Source organism: Humulus lupulus, chromosome 5 (assembly GCF_963169125.1).
Source record: "Humulus lupulus chromosome 5, drHumLupu1.1, whole genome shotgun sequence".
Taxonomy (NCBI): Eukaryota; Viridiplantae; Streptophyta; class Magnoliopsida; order Rosales; family Cannabaceae; genus Humulus; species Humulus lupulus.
This window is the reverse complement of record NC_084797.1, coordinates 19,166,074-19,185,270: the sequence shown is the minus strand read 5'-3', so window position 1 is coordinate 19,185,270 and position 19,197 is coordinate 19,166,074. Positions and strand designations below refer to the sequence as shown.

Below are 19,197 nucleotides of genomic sequence, written 5' to 3'. Positions count from 1 at the left end.
CTATGGTGGAAATCTTGGCTCAGTCTACCTCGATACCCTTACTTGAAATTGTATGGCCCAAAACTATTCCTTCTATCACCATAAAGTGACATTTCTCCCAATTCAAAACCAAATTAGACTTTTCACACCTTTTCAATAACATCTCCAAATTAGCTAAACACCCATCCAAAGAAGAGCCCAATACTAAAAAATCATCCATAAAAATTTCAATACTTTTTTCCACCATATCCGAGAAGATGGACATCATACATATTTGAAATGTTGCTGGAGCGTTACACAACCCAAACGGTATTCTTCGGAATGCAAATGTTCCATAGGGGCACATGAATGTGGTCTTTTCTTGATCTTCGGGAGAAATATGAATATCGTGATACCCCAAATACCCATCCAAAAACCAATAGTAGGGATGGCCCGCCAATCTGTCTAACATCTGATCCACAAAAGGCAAAGGAAAATGATCCTTCCTTGTTGCCTTATTCAGCTTACGGTAGTCAATACAAATTCTCCATCTCGTCACTGTACAGGTTGGAATGAGTTCATTATTGTCATTCTTTACTACCGTCATTCCTCCTTTCTTAGGGACCACTTGAACTGGGCTAACCCATGCACTATCGAGATTGGGTATATTACCCCCGCATCCAACCACTTAAGGATCTCATTCCTTACCATCTCTTTTATCGAAGGATTCAGCCTCCTCTGAGCATCGATACTAGGCTTACTATCATCCTTCATTAAAATACGATGCATCACCGTTGAGGGGCTTATACCTTTTATGTCCACCAAAGTCCACCCAATTTCCAACTTATGAGCCTTCAACACTCTAAGCAATTTTTATTCTTCCACAATAGATAAAGAAGCATAAATAATAACAGGCAATGTCTCGTTCTCCCCCAAATACTCATAACGGAGGTGTTCTGGCAAAGACTTCATCTCAAGAATTGATGGCTTCTCAACAGCGGGAGGGGTCGCTCGGGACCTTGTCCCGATTCCTCATACTTCTTTTTGTAGATTTGCCCCGCTGCATTCAACCATTTTACATACTTGATGGCCTCAGTAACATCACATTCCTCTTGACTCGCTATCAGACTCAACTCAAGTGAGTCTTCTATAGTCTTTACCCTTGCACATTTCTCATCAAACACACTCACACTAAAGCAGTTGTCACTAGCCCGAGGATAAGTCAAGGTTTTAAACACCTTGAACACCACTTCATCACCTTGTACCCTTAGCCTCAACTCACCCTTCTGCACATCAATCAAGGTCTGCCCAGTGGCTAAAAATGGCCTCCCCAATATAATAGGTACATCCTCATCTTCCTCCATATCAAGCACTATAAAATCAGCAGGGAAGATGAATTTACCTACCCTTACTATAACATCCTCAATGATACCCCAAGGATGTTTGACTAATCTGTCTGCCAGCTGTAGTGTAACTGTATTAGGGCGAGCCTCTCCCAAACCTAATCTTCGATAAATAGAGAGCAGCATTAGATTGATACTCGCACCCAAATCATATAAAGCTCTCTCACATCGAAAAGCACTGATGGTGCACAGAATGGTGAAACTGCCTGGATCCCTTAACTTTTGAGGGAGCTTCCTCTGCAAGATGGCACTACATTCTTTAGTTAGAGCCATTGTCTCAAAGTCTTCCATTCTCCTTTTCTTGAACAGTATATCCTTCATGAACTTCACATAACTAGGCATTTGCCCCAAAGCCTCAGCAAATGGTATGTTTATGTGAAGCTTCTTAAATACCTCAAGAAATGTTGAGAACTGCTTATCTAAATTCACTTTCTGAAACCTCTGAGGATATGGTATTTTTGGTGCAGGTTCCACTATCTCAGCCTTGTCTTTCCCTTTCTCTGAATACCTTCAGTGACCTATCTCTCCTCTGGTGTAGCTACTTGTTGATCTTGAATCTTCACCTCTTTCTCTTGAACTGAAGGCTCTTCACACTTAGTCCCACTCCTCAAAGTGACCGCCTGACATTGCTCCTTGGGATTTACCACAGTGGAGCTCGATAAATTCCCTTAAGCCCTATTTGACATTAACTTTGCTAGCTGACCAATTTGTGTCTCCAAATTCCTTATTGAAGACCTTATCTCTGCCATGAATTGGTTCAGCTGGTCAGGTTGTGCTGCTGATGGGTTAACTTTAGGGTGTGGTGGTGGTTGAGATGGGTGAGGATCATAGTAAGGTCTAGGGTTGAGCCCATATGTTGGTTGGTGAGGTGGGTACTGGAGCGGATTCTAAGGGTATGGTGGTTGTGCTCCTTGGTTGTTTTTCTAAGACATGTTAGGGTGGTTTCTCCAAGTTGGGGTATATGACATGGAATATGGATTGTTTGATGGTCTTGAAAAATTACCAATAGCATGAGCCTGCTCCAAAACCATGTTATTTACATCAGATGAGCAAATGGCAGTACTTGGGCATTGCTCATTAGGATGAGGACCTCCACAAATCTCACAACCATAAGCGTTCTATAGATGCATTGCCTGAGCGGATTTGTTGTTCTGCTTTAGTTGCTTGGTCAAAGATACACCTTGTGCAGTAAGCAGAGCAATAGGATCAACTTCTAAAACTCCTGCCACTTTCTTGTTTTCACGCTCTATAGGCCAATTATAATTATTCATGTCCATTTCCTCTAACAAGTCATAGGCCTCATTAGCATATTTTCTCATAAATGCTTCACCTGCTGCTGCATCAATTATGGTCCTTGTGTTTCCCCCCAAGCCATTGTAAAAAGTTTGCACCAACATCCATTTCTCTATACCATGATGCGGGCATTTCCAAAGCAACTCCTTAAACCTTTCCCAAGCATCGTATAAATACTCCTCCTCCAACTGATGGAAATTATTAATCTCTACTCTAATTCAGGTCGATTTAGCAGGAGGAAAATACTTAGCAAGAAACTTTTGGGCAAGGTCCTCCCATGTGACAATAGAGTTGGCTTGAAACGAGATCAACCAACTTTTAGCTCTATCCCTTAAAGAGAACGGGAATAGTCTTAATTGAATTGACTCATTACTTACCCCATTCATCTTGAATGTAGCACATAGCTCTAAAAAGTTGGTGATGTGTAGATTAGGATCCTCGTTAGGTTGCCCCCCAAACTGAACATATTTTTGTACCATCTGAATAATTAAAGGCTTGATCTCAAAGTTGTTCGCCTCTACAATAGGCGGACAAATAATAGAATGTATCCTTGTAACAGTAGGGAGTACATAATCCCTCAAAGCTGGGTTAGCCTCAACTGCAGCATTACCCACATTACCCAGATTGCCTTGATTAACATTATTGTTGGCACCGTTATTCACATTCTTAGCCATTCTCTCCAACATTTTCTATTTTCTATTTCTCTTGCAGGTCTTCTCAATTTCAGGATCAACAGGCACTAATGACACTGATTCTTGATGTCACATAAACAAGTTAACCCTGAAATTAAAAAGTGAGTAGAGAAATATGTTAGAAAAAATATCAAAGAGAAGCCAAATTAGAACAAAAATCAATTATGTTGATATTGATTTAATAGTCCCCGACAACGGCGCCAAAAACTTGATAGCGATTTTATGTGCACAAGTATACGCAATCGTCTCAAATAATATAGATAGTGAATCCAAATCATTCCTGTACAAAATGGTGAATGAATTGTGTATTTTATTCATGTAAATCACATATATTTATACAACACTAGAGAAACTAAATTAGGAAGGTAGGAGAGAAAATAGGAAATTAAATAATTACAATTGATCCTAATTTCTAGCTAATTTACAGCTAATATTCTAACACTCCCCCTCAAGTTAGAGCATAGATGTTAATCATGCCCAGCTTGTTACAAAGATAATAAACCCGCACCCCATTCAAAGCCTTTGTGAAAATGTCCCATAATTGTTCTCCAGTCTTCACATATTCTGTGGAGATCAAGCCTTGTTGAATTTTCTCACGAACAAAATAACAATCAATCTCAATGTGCTTAGTTCGCTCATGGAACACAGGATTTGAAGCAATATGAAGAGTTGCTTGATTATCACACCACAATCTTGTTGGTACTGAAGTCCTAAATCCTACTTCAGTCAAAAGTTGATGTATCCATATTATCTCACACACAGACTGTGCCATAGCTCTATATTCTAATTCTGCACTGGATCTAGACACAACATTTTGCTTCTTACTCTTCCAAGATACCAAATTGCCCCCAACAAAGACACAATAACCTAAAGTGGATCTTCTATCCACCTTGGAACCAACCCAATCTGCATCTGAGAAACACTCAATCTGGGTGTGCCTATGATCCGTGTAAACAATACCTCGTCCGGGTGCTCCTTTCAAGTAACACAAAATTTTCTCTAATGCTGCCCAATGATGAATTGTTGGAGATGACATAAACTAACTGACAACACTAACTGAGAATGCAATGTCTGGACGAGTTATAGTAAGATAATTCAACTTTCCAACTTATCTACGATACTTCTCAGGGTCTTTAAATGGTTCTCCATCACTCGTTTGGTGAACAACAGGATTCATTGGAGCACTACAAGGTTTTGCTCCCAATTTTCCTATCTTAGTTAACAAATCAAGTACATACTTCCTTTGAGATAGAAAAATACCTTGTTTACTCCGAGTGACTTCAACTCCCAAGAAATACTTGAGCGCCCCCAAATCCTTTGTGTGAAACTGGGTATGAATGAACGATTTAAGGGATGAGATGCCTCTAGTATCATTTCCAGTAATAACAATGTCATCCACATACACAACCAACAAAATAATACCGACATATGATCGTTTATAGAACACAGAATGGTCGGACTTACTTTTCAACTTACCAAATTTCTCAACAGCCTGACTAAATTTACCAAACCAAGCACGAGGACTTTGTTTCAAACCATATAAAGATTTGCGAAGACGACAGAATCACCCTGACTCCCCCTGAGCAACAAACCCAGGAGGTTGCTCCATATACACCTCTTCCGGAAGATCTCCATGAAGAAAAGCATTTTTGATATCGAGCTTATGCAAAGGCCAATGATGAGTAGCTGCCATTGAAATGAAAAGCCAAACAGATGTCAGTTTAGCAACAGGAGAGAAAGTTTCACAATAGTCTACTCCATATGTTTGAGCATAACCCTTAGCAACAAGACGAGCCTTTAATCGAGCAATTGTGCCATCTGGATGAACTTTAACCGTGAATACCCATTTGCACCCAATAGCTCGTTTTCCTGAAGGTAAATCAACCAAGTCCCAAGTACCATTCGCATCTAAAGCATTCATCTTTTCTATCATTGCATCATGCCAAACAGGATGAGATATGGCTTCACGAACAGTTTTAGGAATCGAAATAGAATCAAGAGAAGCAATGAATGAGCAAGAAGAAGAGGACAAATGATTATAAGAAACAAAAGAAGAAATAGGATAAGTACATTGGCGTGTACCTTTACGTAGGGCAATGGGAAGATCATCACTGGGGTCCAGATCTGATGATGAAGAAGCAGGTGCAGGACATGAAACATGAGGTGGACGGCTGGAGTACACTTTAATAGGAGGCGGAGGAGGTGTAGGCATATCAGGAGCGATGACCGAGGCAGGTGGAGGAACAAGAGACTCGTCAGAGCATGTGTCAAGCACAGAAGATGTGATAGAATATACTAACAAATTATCATCATCCCCCTGACGAGTAGGAGTAGGTGAAGACGGAAAAAAAGGTGTATTTTCTACAAAAGTAACATCAATAGAAACAAGATATTTGTTAAGATCAGAACAATAACACATATATCCTTTCTAAAGACGAGAATAACTAAGAAAGACACACTTCAATAACTTAAGATCTAATTTGGTGACATGTGGACGAACATCTCGAGCAAAACAAACACTGCCAAATATTCGAGGAGCCACTAGAAACAATGACTTACCAGGAAAAAGAATTTTATGTTGGATCTCACCATTAAGGACAGAGGATGACATGCGATTGATAAGAAAACATGTTGTGGAAACGGCATCAGCCCAAAAAGGTTTAGGAACTTGCATTTGGAACAAGAGGGCTCGTGCAGTTTCAAGAAGGTGTCTATTTTTACGTTCTGCTACACCATTTTGGGATGCAATATCAACACAAGAAGTTTCATGAAGCATGCCATGAGAGATCATATAAGATTGAAATTGAGCAGATGTATATTCTTTGGAATTATCACTTCTCAAAGTACGAACAGAAACATTAAATTGATTTTGAATCTCAGCATAAAAAGCACAAAATATAGAAAACAACTCAGAATGATTTTTTCATTAAATATAACCAAGTTAATCGAGAATAATCATCCACAAAAGTAACAAAATACCTGAATCCAGGTTTAGACAAAATAGGAGAAGGACCCCAAACATCATAATGAACTAACTCAAAAAGAACACTAGCACGTTTATTGACTCGAGGACTCAAACTAACATGATGATGTTTGCCAAACTGACACGACTCACAATCTAATGAAGACACCTTACTATATTGAGGACAAAGACTCTTGAGCAAAGGAAGGGATGGATGGCCCAAACAACAATGAGCTTCAAAAGCAGAAGCGACACTCGGACAAGCAACAGAGGTTGGTGGCAGTGGATCAAGAACATACAGGCTTCCAGATTCATGTCCTTTGCCAATAGTCTTCTTCGTCATAAGATCCTTAAATAAACAATGATCGGGAAAGAATGAGATGCAACAATTTAGATCACGAGTGAGTTGACTAACAGAAAACAAATTAAAGGATAAATTAGGTAAATGTAAGACTGATGACAAAGTGAGCAAAGGTGTAGGAGGAACAGTGCCAGATCCAAGAACAGAAGATGGTGACCCGTCAGCTAAGGTAGCAGTAGAAGTGGGACTATGAGACTGAAAAGTGGAAAAGACACTAGAATTACCTGTCATGTGATCTGTGGCACCAGATCAATGACCCATTTTGAGGATGTGGAAAGAAGGCATGCATTAGAATTACCTGAATCAGCAATCGCAATGACAGAAGGTGATGAAGACTTAAGTGATTCTTGATACCTCGAGAACTTGGCAAATTCATCAGTAGAAATAAGGGCTGATTTATCAGATGCATCAGTATTGCTTGCAATATTAGCATAATGTTTTTGCTGATTTTTGAACTGTAACTTCCTACACTCAAACTTGGTGTGGCCTGGTTTCTTACAATAGTTGCACATAATGCTCCCGGAATCCGGTGTTCGATTGCCAGGTCCTTGTGAATTACCTCCTCTGTATCCACTTGGAGTAAAGTTTTTCCATAGTGCATAATTGTTACGACTCACCAAGGCGCTATTAAGAGGAACCGAAGAGGTTGTTTCGGTGCGAAGAACACGGGTAAACACATCTTATAAAGAGGAGACATCAGAACCAGAAAAAACCTGCGACTTTGCAGAGTCAAAATCATATGAAAGTCTTGCTAGAAAGCTCATAATATCCATCTGCTCTCGTTGGCGCTGTTGAACCTTCACATCAGGACTAAATGGCAGCAACACATTAAGCTCTTCATAGGTTTTCTTAAATGACATAAAGTAATTCATAAGAGATTGATCTTGTTTCTCTGCACGGTAAAAGGCTTTGCAAACATCATACATCCGAGACAGATTATCTTTTCCAGGATACAGAAACTCCAAGTAATCCATTAGTTCTTTAACCAATTCACAGTGATTAATCAAACTAATTACCTCATTGTCAATAGAATTCTGAATTTGGAGAAACAAGCGAGCATCCTCCCGTAGCCACATCTTTCTTGAATTATCTTTTTCGTTTGGAGGATCATCACTCAAATGATCATCTTTGTCAATACTTCTAAGATAAAGCCGAATCGTCTTACTCCATTCCAAATAATTTGTACCAGTCAATTTATGGTCGTGATTTTAGACATCACGGGAACCACTTCAGATACAACCTCTGATTTTGAGTCTAATTTTGTCTCTGCCATAATCTCGAAAGAAAAAAAATTGAAAAGGAAAAGGTAGAAAGCAAACAGCAAAGAAAGAACACCCAAACACGAAGAAGTCAAAAGTATCAAACCACAAACCGAGAAGAACCACTGGAGACAAATGTAAGAGGGACAGAGTAGGGCCGAAAAGGGAGCGAAAGCTGACTGTTGCCGGAAACACGCTCGAATGCGCCTACACACGCCGGCGCGTGGGGAAGAACGCAGCCGTAAGTGGTGGCGCGTGGGGACCACGCGCGGCGATTCTGACGGCCGAACTCCGGGGTTTTGATGATCAGCGGCTGAGCAATCCGTCTATGTGGGCGGTGAGAACTAAGGCACATTCCAAATAGGGTTTCCGAAAAAGGAACCCTAAAACAAAGAAGAACCACACTAAAAAACACAAACCCTAATTTTTAATCTCAATATTTGAAACCTAATCAAATTTTCTCTGATACCATGTACAAAATGGTGAATGAATTGTGTATTTTATTCATGTAAATCACATATATTTATACAACACTAGAGAAACTAAATTAGGAAGGTAGGAGAGAAAATAGGAAATTAAATAATTACAATTGATCCTAATTTATAGCTAATTTACAGCTAATATTCTAACACTCCCCCTCAAGTTAGAGCATAGATGTTAATCATGCCCAGCTTGTTACAAAGATAATCAACTCGCACCCCATTCAAAGCCTTTGTGAAAATGTCCCTTAATTGTTCTCCAGTCTTCACATATTCTGTGGAGATCAAGCTTGAAGAAAAATAAATATGAAACCCTAATCTCATCACTGGTGGAAGGGTTTTGGTGAATTTGTTGACTTAGCAATGATATTAGTTATTGAGTTAGTTGAGATTGTGAAGACAACAAACCAATGTTATTGTCTGAAGTGGAACTAGTGATGTTAGAGGCAATGGTCTGAGCAACTTCTTATTAACTGAGGTTTGGTGGAAGGGATTTGGTGAAGTTGTGGTTAGATTGATTGTGGTCCTAGTAGCTTCTTGTTGCTTATGTTTATCACTATACCCCGGAGGGAATCCATGAAGGAAAAAACATTTCTCAACTAGGTGCCCTGGTTTGAGACAATGCGAGTAGATGAGTCTTGGTTTCTTGGCTCTTGGTAGATGAGATTTATTAGGGTTGGAAGAAGAATTTGCTACATTAACAGATGAGAAGAATGTAAACCCAAACATTGTTTCCTTTCCTCTTGTACAACCATTGAAAAAACTTTAGACAATGATGGAAGAGGATCTTAAAGAAGGATTTGTGCTCTAGCCTAAGAATAGGAATCATCAAATCAATTAAGAATTGAAGAACTCGATCTAAATTGTATATATTAATAAGCTTCTACGTAGATCCACAAGTACAATAAGTGTGTGGATGGAATTGATTCAACTCATCCCAAAGGGATTTCAATTTGGTGAAGTAGGTATTGACGTCGATGTCACCTTGTTTGATGTTATTGACTGAGGTTTTGAGCTGGAAAAAATGTTAGGATTAGTTAAAATACAAAGTCCAAGTGGTCTTACACAAGCTAGGTGTAAAAACCTTAATGGTTTCACATAGTGAAGATGTGAAATTTCACTTTTTGTTGTAGGCAATTAAAAATTGTGTGTTTGGGTCCAAAGTTATACATTAAGGTATTTGAGGGTGCTAAAAAGTTTGGGAGCATTTAGATGTGTTAATTATCACTTTTGAGAAGTTGGACCAGCCTAAAACCTTAGGGTTTGGCAAATCACAACTGGAGACGCATCGCTTTCTAGTAGGCGATGCATCTCCTGGTAGGCAATACATCGCCTATAGTTAGGTGATGCATCGCCTGACGTGTCTGTATAGACACATGTTTTAAGCTCCAAATGATGTGCTCAAAAGTTTTAATCTTATTCGTTGGACTTAATGACGGTGCCTACACTATAAAAGAGTTCTCTTAGAGTTTTGATAGACTTGATCACTCTTTCAAATCTCTCTCTAACCTCTCTCTCTCTCTCTCTAGCTCTCAAGATCATAAGTTTTCTCCAAGAAATTCATAAAGAAAGTGCTTGTCTTTGTGAATTTCAAGGCTCGTTCAATCTCAATTCCCTTTCCTACTAGAGAAAGCCTTAAGCATCCATCAATGGCTAGGAAATAGAGAATTCAGACAATAATACATCTCATGTATAAGCCTTGTGTTTGATTCTCTCCATAAAAAAAGGTTCAAGTGGTATTTTAAATAAAGAGTTTGAAGCTTGCAAGAAGAACAATGATTTTTTTCTACAACTAGGGTTTGCATATCTCTATCTCAATCTTTTCTTTGACTATGTCAAGTGTTATTGTCTGAAGATTCTTATTATTGTGGTGGTGTAATCTCACTTTCTCCCAACAGAAAATGTGTGAACCTTTTCTTTGATTGAATCACTCATGGAGATCTATCCACATATCAACAACTTTTTCATTGTACATGATGCTTCCTACAATTTCGTTGGTGACAAAGTGCAAGATCCAAGGCATTACAAGATTGTTAAAACAAAGCCAAGAAGAAAGGTTTGGATCGCAAGGAAGAAGACTCGGAAGAGAACCTTCAATGAAGGGGGTTTTATTCCGGCAGATCGTTTCTAAGATTGGAATGTTTCTTGCCATGTTAAAAGTGTGGAAGCAAGAAGAACAATGGTTTGATCTCCAGTGCTAAGAAAATACGGACTATCTTCTCTAGCACGTCGACAGCCACTATTTGCATAGTCGAGTAGAGCGAATCAAATTGGGAGTGGAGGTATTTTTTCCATTTTTTCCGAAAACTGAAACATCAGTGGAGGAGCCATGGTTTTTGTGATTGTGAGCTCTAGTGCGCGCCATGGAAGAATGGAGGAGATGGAGCTTCGAAATCAATCAGAGATATATAAAAGGTTTGTAGCGTTTGATACCATAATAGAGAGAAAAAATAGTGATTTTATTGAAAATTGAATCATGCAAATATTACAAAACAATGGTAAAGCCCTTTATATAGGCAGTACCAAAAGACCAAAAAAGGCAGCTAATGTAATTAGCTCAATACAAAACTGAAGTAACAAAATTAACAAAAAAAAAAAAAAAAGTAAAACAAGCCTAAAAGACTAAGGTGTGATGGTGGAAGGAAATTCCAGCTGAGGAAATTATCAGTCACTTATAACAATGAGATCGAAAGAGTAAGAAATATTTGAAATTTCATCCTGATTCCACTGCAATATCATGGACTTCACTTTTGTAGCACCAAATGCTCTAGAATTGGCATCAATAGTATGCTCAATATCTGAATGTTTAAAACCCTCCATAAAGACATTGATAAAACATGATTTGATAATAAACACAATATATGCAAACAATCTAAACATAGTATAGATCCAACATCAACATTTATTATCAACCATATCTCTTATATTCTCATTGTTCATTTTTTTTATTAGGGAGAATATTAGGGAGAGAGATGATTGGGGAAGACAGTGAAGAGAAAGAGACAGTTAGCTTAAATCCCAGATCTAGATATGGTTTTGCAGAAAGAAACATGGAGTGGAAAAAGGGACCCTTGTAGAGTCCCCCCTCCCCCCCCTAAAAAAAATTTTTACATAGAAAAAATCCCCCGAATTATAGAAAACCATTGAAAATGTGCCCCTTTTATTGCATTCTGTTCATTTTTTGAACGATTTGTTAATGTGATCACAAGCCACATGCATAATTGAAGTATGAGGGTCTATTTGACTCATTGAAGCTAGTCGAAATCGAGTTTATTGGTGTCAATCATACAAACATTAGTTCTAAGAATGCAAATACATGTTCCCAAAATTTATCATTAGACCACTATTTATGTATGTATTTTCCACCTAGATTCTCGAATCCTACCACATTACCATCATATTAGTGTTACATCAGCAAACTGTTGGGGGAAAGTGAGATTACACCACCAATATAATAAGAATCTACACGTAATTTTTCTTGATAGAGTCCAATAAAAGATTAGAGTGGAGAAATGCAAACCCTAGTTGTAGAACAAACTTTTTGATCTTCTTGCAAACTTCAAACCCGAGATGGAATACCACTTGAATCCTTTTGATGAAGAAGAATCAAAACCAAGGCTTATACATGAGATGTATCATTGTCCAAATAGTCTATTTCCTAGCCCTTCATAGATGCTTGACCCTTTCTCTAATAGGAAAGAGAATTGGGATTGAATAAGCCTTTGAAATTCTTAAGACAGCGCTTTCTTGATTAATTTCTTGTAGAAACTTGTGATCTTTGAGAACTAGAGAGAGAGAAAGAGAGGTTAGAGAGAGAGTCGAAAAAGTGCAATCAAAGCTTTACAACTCTAAAGGGCCCATTTTATAGTGTAGGCATTGTCATTAAGTCTAACAAATAGGATTAGAGCTTTTAAACACATCAATTTAGAGCCAAAAAAATGTAACTTAAAATCTGAGACATGCGACATGTCGCCTATCCTCTATCTCGAATTGGTTCTTAGTTATGTGGTGACATGTCGCTACCTGTGTTGCGACATGTCGCCTCCCCACTGCCTATGGTTCTCAAAATCACCCTTAATTACCTTCAAATGATTCCAAATTTTATAAGGTAAGCTTAGATACTTCATTGTATCACTTTGGACCCATAAAAGTCAATTATTAATGCCTACAAACAACACATTGCGTAAACAACTTAACAATTATATTTAACCAATCTCAACACAAACTGTTTTAAAAAAAAATAATCAAAATGTAAGATAAGGGGCACATTTTCAATAGTTTCTATAGTTCAGGGTTGGGGGGATTTTTGCCACGCAAAAATGTTCGGGGTGTAAAACTCTAGGTCATAGTTTGGGGGTGTTATTTGTCCATTAAAATGAGTTTTTTAATTAATTTTTATAATCTTAAAATCAATTTTTTTAAATAATTATAAGGTGGACCAATGAAAATATTACACATGGCATGATAATTTTAAAAATAATAATTTTTATTACTTAAATATATATAACTGATGGAAGTTTAATCATATTTGTAAAATGAGTTGACCGAATTCGAGCACAAGGTACCAGATGATCATTATTGAAAATACAGGATACCAAGTTTAGATTTCGATAAAACACAAAATATCTCATTTAAACATAAAACAAAAAAATGTCAATACCATTTTGAGTCCTTGTGTTTTCGCTTAATTCCACAATGGACCAACTATTTAAAAAAAATACATTTTTGAACCTTATATATTTGTCAAATTATTAAAAATGGTCTCTTGAATCCGAATTCAGTCAAAATATTTTTGCCCTCATGTTTTATTTATAAGCATCAATCGGATTCAGTTGACCACTTTTAATCATTTTACAAAACACATGGTCCAAAAATATATTTTTTTAAATAGAGTCCATCGTAGAAATATCATAAAACACAAAGACCCAAAATGATATAAATCCAATTAAAAATTTGTACCTGCAAACAAAATTTAGTGTGAAATAAATATAATATTAAACCAATATATATGAAATAGGAAATAAGAGCGAATTAAACATGTATATAGTCTTTTAACACACACACAAGGAAAGTTATTATAACCACAAATGCGTTGAACGCAGATTTGTAAAATGTAAGGAATACCTACTTCAAAACATATTTAATAGGAAACCCCCATTTTATTTATATTTGCAAGCAAAAATGCTCAGTACAAATGTTCTAACAATCATTTTATCGAGCAAATGATGTGCGTGCGATATGATGAATGCTAGCCCTCAATCCAAGCACAACTTTCCCAAATAGGAATTTCGTTTGGTCACAAATTCATGCTTTTGATTACTGCAAACGCACCAAGCGTCACGATGGCTCAGTTCAGCACCACTCACCCAATTTTGTAATCACATCATACATATTTCGATGTGTTTTTCTAAATTTCTCAACTTTGTTGGTAGACTGAGAATACCACCATATCCATTTACAACATCAAACCAAATAAGGCAATTCCATAGATAAACTATAAACTATAAAATATAATGCCAAGCACCAAAACTGTTCCTCAATATAATTTCCACCACATCACAGGACAGGAATCAAGACCATGAAAGTAGTAGAAAAATCTGAAAGGAACAAAATAGATACCTAATCTGGAAAAAATCAAAAAAAGTTTCTTCATTTTAGTTCGAAGAGGAATCAATCCCAGTTGTCCAGGAAACAATACCATTCCATCCCACCTATGTAACAGTCATTGATCCTATATTATCTTCATATCTCAGAAAGAAAACCCTGACAAAACTTACCGTCAGTCAGTGTATAACCATGCATGATTTTCTTTACATAAAACTTAAAAAACACTCCCAGCGTTATAGAGCCCACAAAAATCCGAAAGCTATGGATCATTGTCTAAATAATGACGGCAAGAAGAAGCATTATGTACATTTGGTTAGAGGCTCAAAATAACAAAACCCATTTAAATCAAAATATCTTCTTCTTCTTCTTCTTTTTCTTCTGCATTCTTCTTCACCCTCCTATGTTCTTCCTTTCTTGCTTAAGTATTAAAACTCATCAAAGTATCTGGCTACCTTGTCACGCATTGCTATCTGTCATTCTTGGTTTCTGCACCATTTGCTGTTGTTACCTTTGCTTCCTCACTTCTGGAAGCAATGTTCTTCGTTTCGTCTGCTTCTCTACTTGGAGAACTTGGAGGCATCTGCTCCGCCACTCTTGTTCCATTCTCCACAGGGGGCAATTCTTTAGCTTCCGTGGTCTCCTGAATTAGTTCCAAAGGAGTAGCTGCTGGATCTAATTCATAACATCCTTTTGGAGCATTATCAGCTTCTTCACCCGTTAGTAGGTGATAAGGGACCTGATGCGAGAACCGAAACATCTCTTCTTTGGGAACCCTCCTGACTTCTTTCTTATCCATGTGCATACGGAACACTGTCCTGAAACCAAAAACCTTAAATAGAGGAGCAACAGAGACACCTTGTTCCTCATTGAAATAGTCAAGTACTTCCACCATCTCATACTTATGTATCACTTCATCTGAAGTTCCTTCATTCCACTCGGCTGACCAATTTTTATAAAGGGCCCAAACTTCACTCTTTTGGGGATATATCTTGATTGCTCCACGCAGGCCTTTTGTCCAATGGACTTTGTGAGAGAAAGAATTTAATGTCCCAGTACTTTCATGCTTCCCAATTCTGAACTCCCCACTTGTTTTGGTAAAACCAGAACCTATCCAGTCCATGGGACCCAATTCACTATTGCTCCTTGAATTAAGCCAACTGATCCGCATCCGAAATGGCTTTAGAGAGAGAACCTTGTGAATCCGAGCATAAAACCGTGGCATCCCATCATCATTATCATAAGCAGCCCAGACTTGATCCTCTCCAAAGGAATTTTCAGTTCTGTCCAAGTCAAAATTATAAAAGTCAGGATCTGGAACATTGATTGAAACAGGTGAGCGGGCCTCTCCCTCTATCTCTGTATCATCAGCGAACTTACCAGCAACATGTTTCTTACTGGTAACAGAATAGTTGCCATGTCTCGAGCTCTCTTTGTCACCTTTCACCACCTTCTTCTGCTTTTTATTCACTTTATCTTTTTCCTTCTCTCTCTCCTTTTCCCTGCTTTCAGTGCCTGCTACACTCATTGTTCTCCACATTTCAAGCATACTACGAATTTTGGTTCTCGCCTTAGCCATAAGCATATTCTTAGTTTCAGGATATGACAACTCTCTGAAGCTGTTAGACTTGCCATAAGTTCCAAAAGTTTCAAATGTCTTATTCATTTCAGCATTCCCTTTTTTAATTTCATATGCACCACCAACACCATCTACTCCATTTCCTGTGGCCATTTGATTAGAAACAAAGCCCCTGACACCATTCATGAGATTGTTTTCCAAGTTTCTCTTTTTCAATGGTCTATCTACTTTAGCAGAAGGATTAGCTGTACCCTTGAAAGGATGACTCCTCTCCCAATCAGCAGCTGACTGCCTTTCCTCGCGCTCCCTTTTCACCCGCTCACTTGCTTGTTGAACCACACTTGCAGCTTGAGCAGCGGCAGAGGATGTTGCTACTGAGCTACGATCACCTGTTGTTTTGGAGAAACCCCACTGGTAATTTGGCTTATTGAATGAATTGGCACCCATAGACACCCCAGGTGCTACATTTTGAGTACCTGGAAAGTTCTTGCCAAAATTAATCGTGTTGCTATTGGCAGCAGTCTGTCCTGCATTTGGATTTTGACGAGATGGCCAATTGGATTGCTTAAAAACATTTGGAGGCGGATCCTTCTCTAGAGCCATAAAAGCCTCATGACAATTGGGGCAGAGAAGAGTGTGATTTAGATAAATCCTAAGATACTCATAATGTGTTTTGCACCGATTGCAAATAGTCCAAAATGTATCGTTCTTCTTAAAGGGAGGAACTGGAGTTGAACTTTTCCGGGAGTTAGTTTGCTGAGTTTTAACTTTAGAAGTCACATTATTTGTAGAGTGTTGACGACCATTTGCAGCAGATACTACCGACGGACCCCCAGTTTGGGCTGAAACTTTCTGTTGAGATCCTCTTAAATTCCTCCTTTGATTATATGCTAGTCTCTTAGCCTTGTCCGATAACAAACTCCAGGCCTCTGAAACTAACTTAAATGCACCCTCTGCACCAATAGTTTTGTTTTTATCCGGATGAAGCACAAGAACCAACTTTCTATACTGTTTCTTAATTGTCTCATCATCATCCCAGGAATTTGCACCAAGTATGCCGTACCAATCTGCTTCCCCACCAATTTTGTTGTCTGCAGATACATAAACATCGAGTGATGTCAGCATTTGGGACAGACCATCCAGCCCAGGATACAAGTTTTGAGCCTTCATTGCAAACTTCTTAGCAGCAGCATAGTTTCTTTCAGTGAATTTCCTCTCAGCAATATCCTTAGCCCTAACTGCCTCATCTTTGTTGCAATCCATTATATTATCCTAACAGTTTCAATCTGGTTTCTCCAGCAAGCTACAATAAAGAGTAGCAACTGTTCAACCAAATTATCAGATTCTAGAACCTAAGGCTCCTGTGATCTCTGACAAAGAGGTCGTATTCGTACCTTCAAATGACATATACCTGATCCAAAGAGGGGAAACGAAAATAAACCATATCAATTACAACACATCCAAAAACACTGTCACTTGTGACTTGTTAAAAACACTCTCTTGAAAAATCATCACTAGACTCAAACCAACCGTTTTAATCATTTCCGACTCAGATTTTCTAAAATACTAAAAACAATCAGAAGAACTTCTAAATTTGAGACAAATCTGGCCTAACTGTTCATTGAAAATGAATGAACAAAAAGATCATGATCTAAATATATAAAGGGTTTCCCCAAGCTTACTAGAATCTGAAAAATCTCTCTCTAACCTTACTGGTAACGGTAGATCCACCAAACTACGATACCCAGTCTTCAATAGCAAGATATTTATTTACAACTAAAACCCAAAATTCAAACAAAACTGCAATGCCGAAACGAACATACGAACTCATGAAGTATCAAAATTACGTCAATTAACAAAAACAAATTGAAAAAGGAAAACCCCATTGCTTGTGGGTATCTTCGCGCTATCGTAATATCAAATCAAGTTAAAAAATCACAGCATTGCAAGAAAACCATACACGAATTCTCAATCTTCACTAACTCATAAATATCCCCGTAAAAAGCACACTGAATCATAATGAAAACACGAACTAGCTCGAATAAACTAACGTACACAGAAATCAACAACGTACCATACCCACAAAATGTAGCAAAATTGAAATCTAATTTCTACAAAAATTAGAAGAACAGAAAAACCCCAAATTCTGGAATTTGGAACGACGGCGAAGTGCGAAATCGAACAACAAGTTGGCCATTGATTCACAGAAGCAGAAGCTCAACGGTCAAATTCAGTAAAAGGGTAAGAACTAAGAATTCGAACAATTCATTTTGTTTCAAAATCGAAACCCTAAATTTCTGATATTCACAAACATTGCACAAACACATTCATTTTATTTTAATTTAACTTAATTTAATTTTATTAGAAATACAACAAACAAAGCAAATAAAATAAATAAATAAAATTAGTAATTACCCATATACAGAAAAAGTGGCTGACTTGAAGAATTTTGAATCTGAAAGGACCATCACCAGGTACAATGACCCATTTGTCAAAAACCCCCTTAGAGAGAGAGCCTTTCAACTTAGAAGAATTCTCTAAGGTCCCTAAGCATCAATTTTTTTTAGAAAAAAATATTATAAATTTTATTTCATATTTATATTTATATCAAAATATATATATATATATATATAGCTTGGGTTAATATTTATATTTTCATTTTGTGTTAACCCTAATGTACTTTTCTTTTTTTATCAAGGGTTGGACCTCTTATGCTTAACCATGGTTAAATTTTAACTCTTATACTTTATTACAAAACAAATATATATAATGTGAATTTTTAATAACATAAATAAATACACATACGTGAGTGATACGTGTGTTGTGTTTATTTTATACGTATTTTTATTTGTAGAAAAGTAAAAGACACAATTCTATTACCTTCTTTCCCAAAAAAGAAAAATAAATCTTACCCTTTAAAAATAATGATAAATAATAATGATAAATAATAATAATAATTATCATCAATATTGTTTCTAAAACCAATGAAGATGCATCCTCAATTTTCAACCATGAGTATTCATGAGTCTTATGTAATAAAAATATATATAGATTAATATGTTTTTTTAAAAGAATTTTGTTAAGAAATGGTAATTACATTTTATATCTATATTAATTCAAATATATATATTTATTTGCTCAAAACATAAAAAAACTTCGAATTTTTTGAAGACCTGACCTATTGATGGAATCATATGTTATTTGAACAACTTTATGGAGGCTTTTCATCTTTTGGTTTTGTACACATACTCATATATGTATAGTTTTTATTATCTTTTTATAGTATTATAAGAATGTTATTTAATTAATTAAACAATGAGAACCTTCATTTTTTTATTTTATTTTTTCTTTATATAATTTTGTCAACTAGTCTATGTGATCAATTTGATGAACTTATATATTTATTTCTATTATTTTTATTAATAGAGATATTTTACCTTTAATTTTTTGTATTTAAACCTGTAATAAGATTACATGCACGTAGAAAATCATTGCGCAAATGGTTTACACACTCGGACAAGTAGTTATATTATTCGAAAATTAATATACAAAACGATAATAATGATAATAATTTTTTTTTATGAAGTGTTATTGAGTAATATTATTG

At 36.9% G+C, this 19,197-nt stretch overlaps 1 protein-coding gene and 1 non-coding gene across 4 annotated transcripts; one reads left to right on the top strand and one right to left on the bottom strand.

The window, feature by feature from the left end:
- The first annotated feature begins 2,768 nt into the window (after nt 1-2,768).
- LOC133781134 (small nucleolar RNA R71) lies at nt 2,769-2,875 on the top strand. Its single transcript, XR_009869928.1, has one exon. It is a non-coding gene; the product is annotated as a small nucleolar RNA R71 (small nucleolar RNA).
- An 11,148-nt stretch (nt 2,876-14,023) lies between these two features.
- On the bottom strand, nt 14,024-18,160 carry LOC133834574 (uncharacterized). 3 transcript variants are annotated; one of them, XM_062264236.1, is made up of 2 exons: nt 18,006-18,160; nt 14,024-17,001 (listed from the first exon to the last, which is right to left on the bottom strand). In XM_062264236.1, exon 2 carries the CDS (start codon nt 16,851-16,853, stop codon nt 14,481-14,483), a length of 2,373 nt encoding a protein of 790 aa, XP_062120220.1. In that variant the 5' UTR covers nt 16,854-17,001; nt 18,006-18,160; the 3' UTR covers nt 14,024-14,480. The 3 variants fall into 3 exon arrangements, with proteins under 3 accessions (XP_062120220.1, XP_062120221.1, XP_062120222.1); XM_062264237.1 differs by lacking the exon at nt 18,006-18,160 and adding an exon at nt 17,665-17,941; XM_062264238.1 differs by lacking the exon at nt 18,006-18,160 and adding an exon at nt 17,670-17,941.
- Between the last annotated feature and the right edge of the window lie 1,037 nt (nt 18,161-19,197).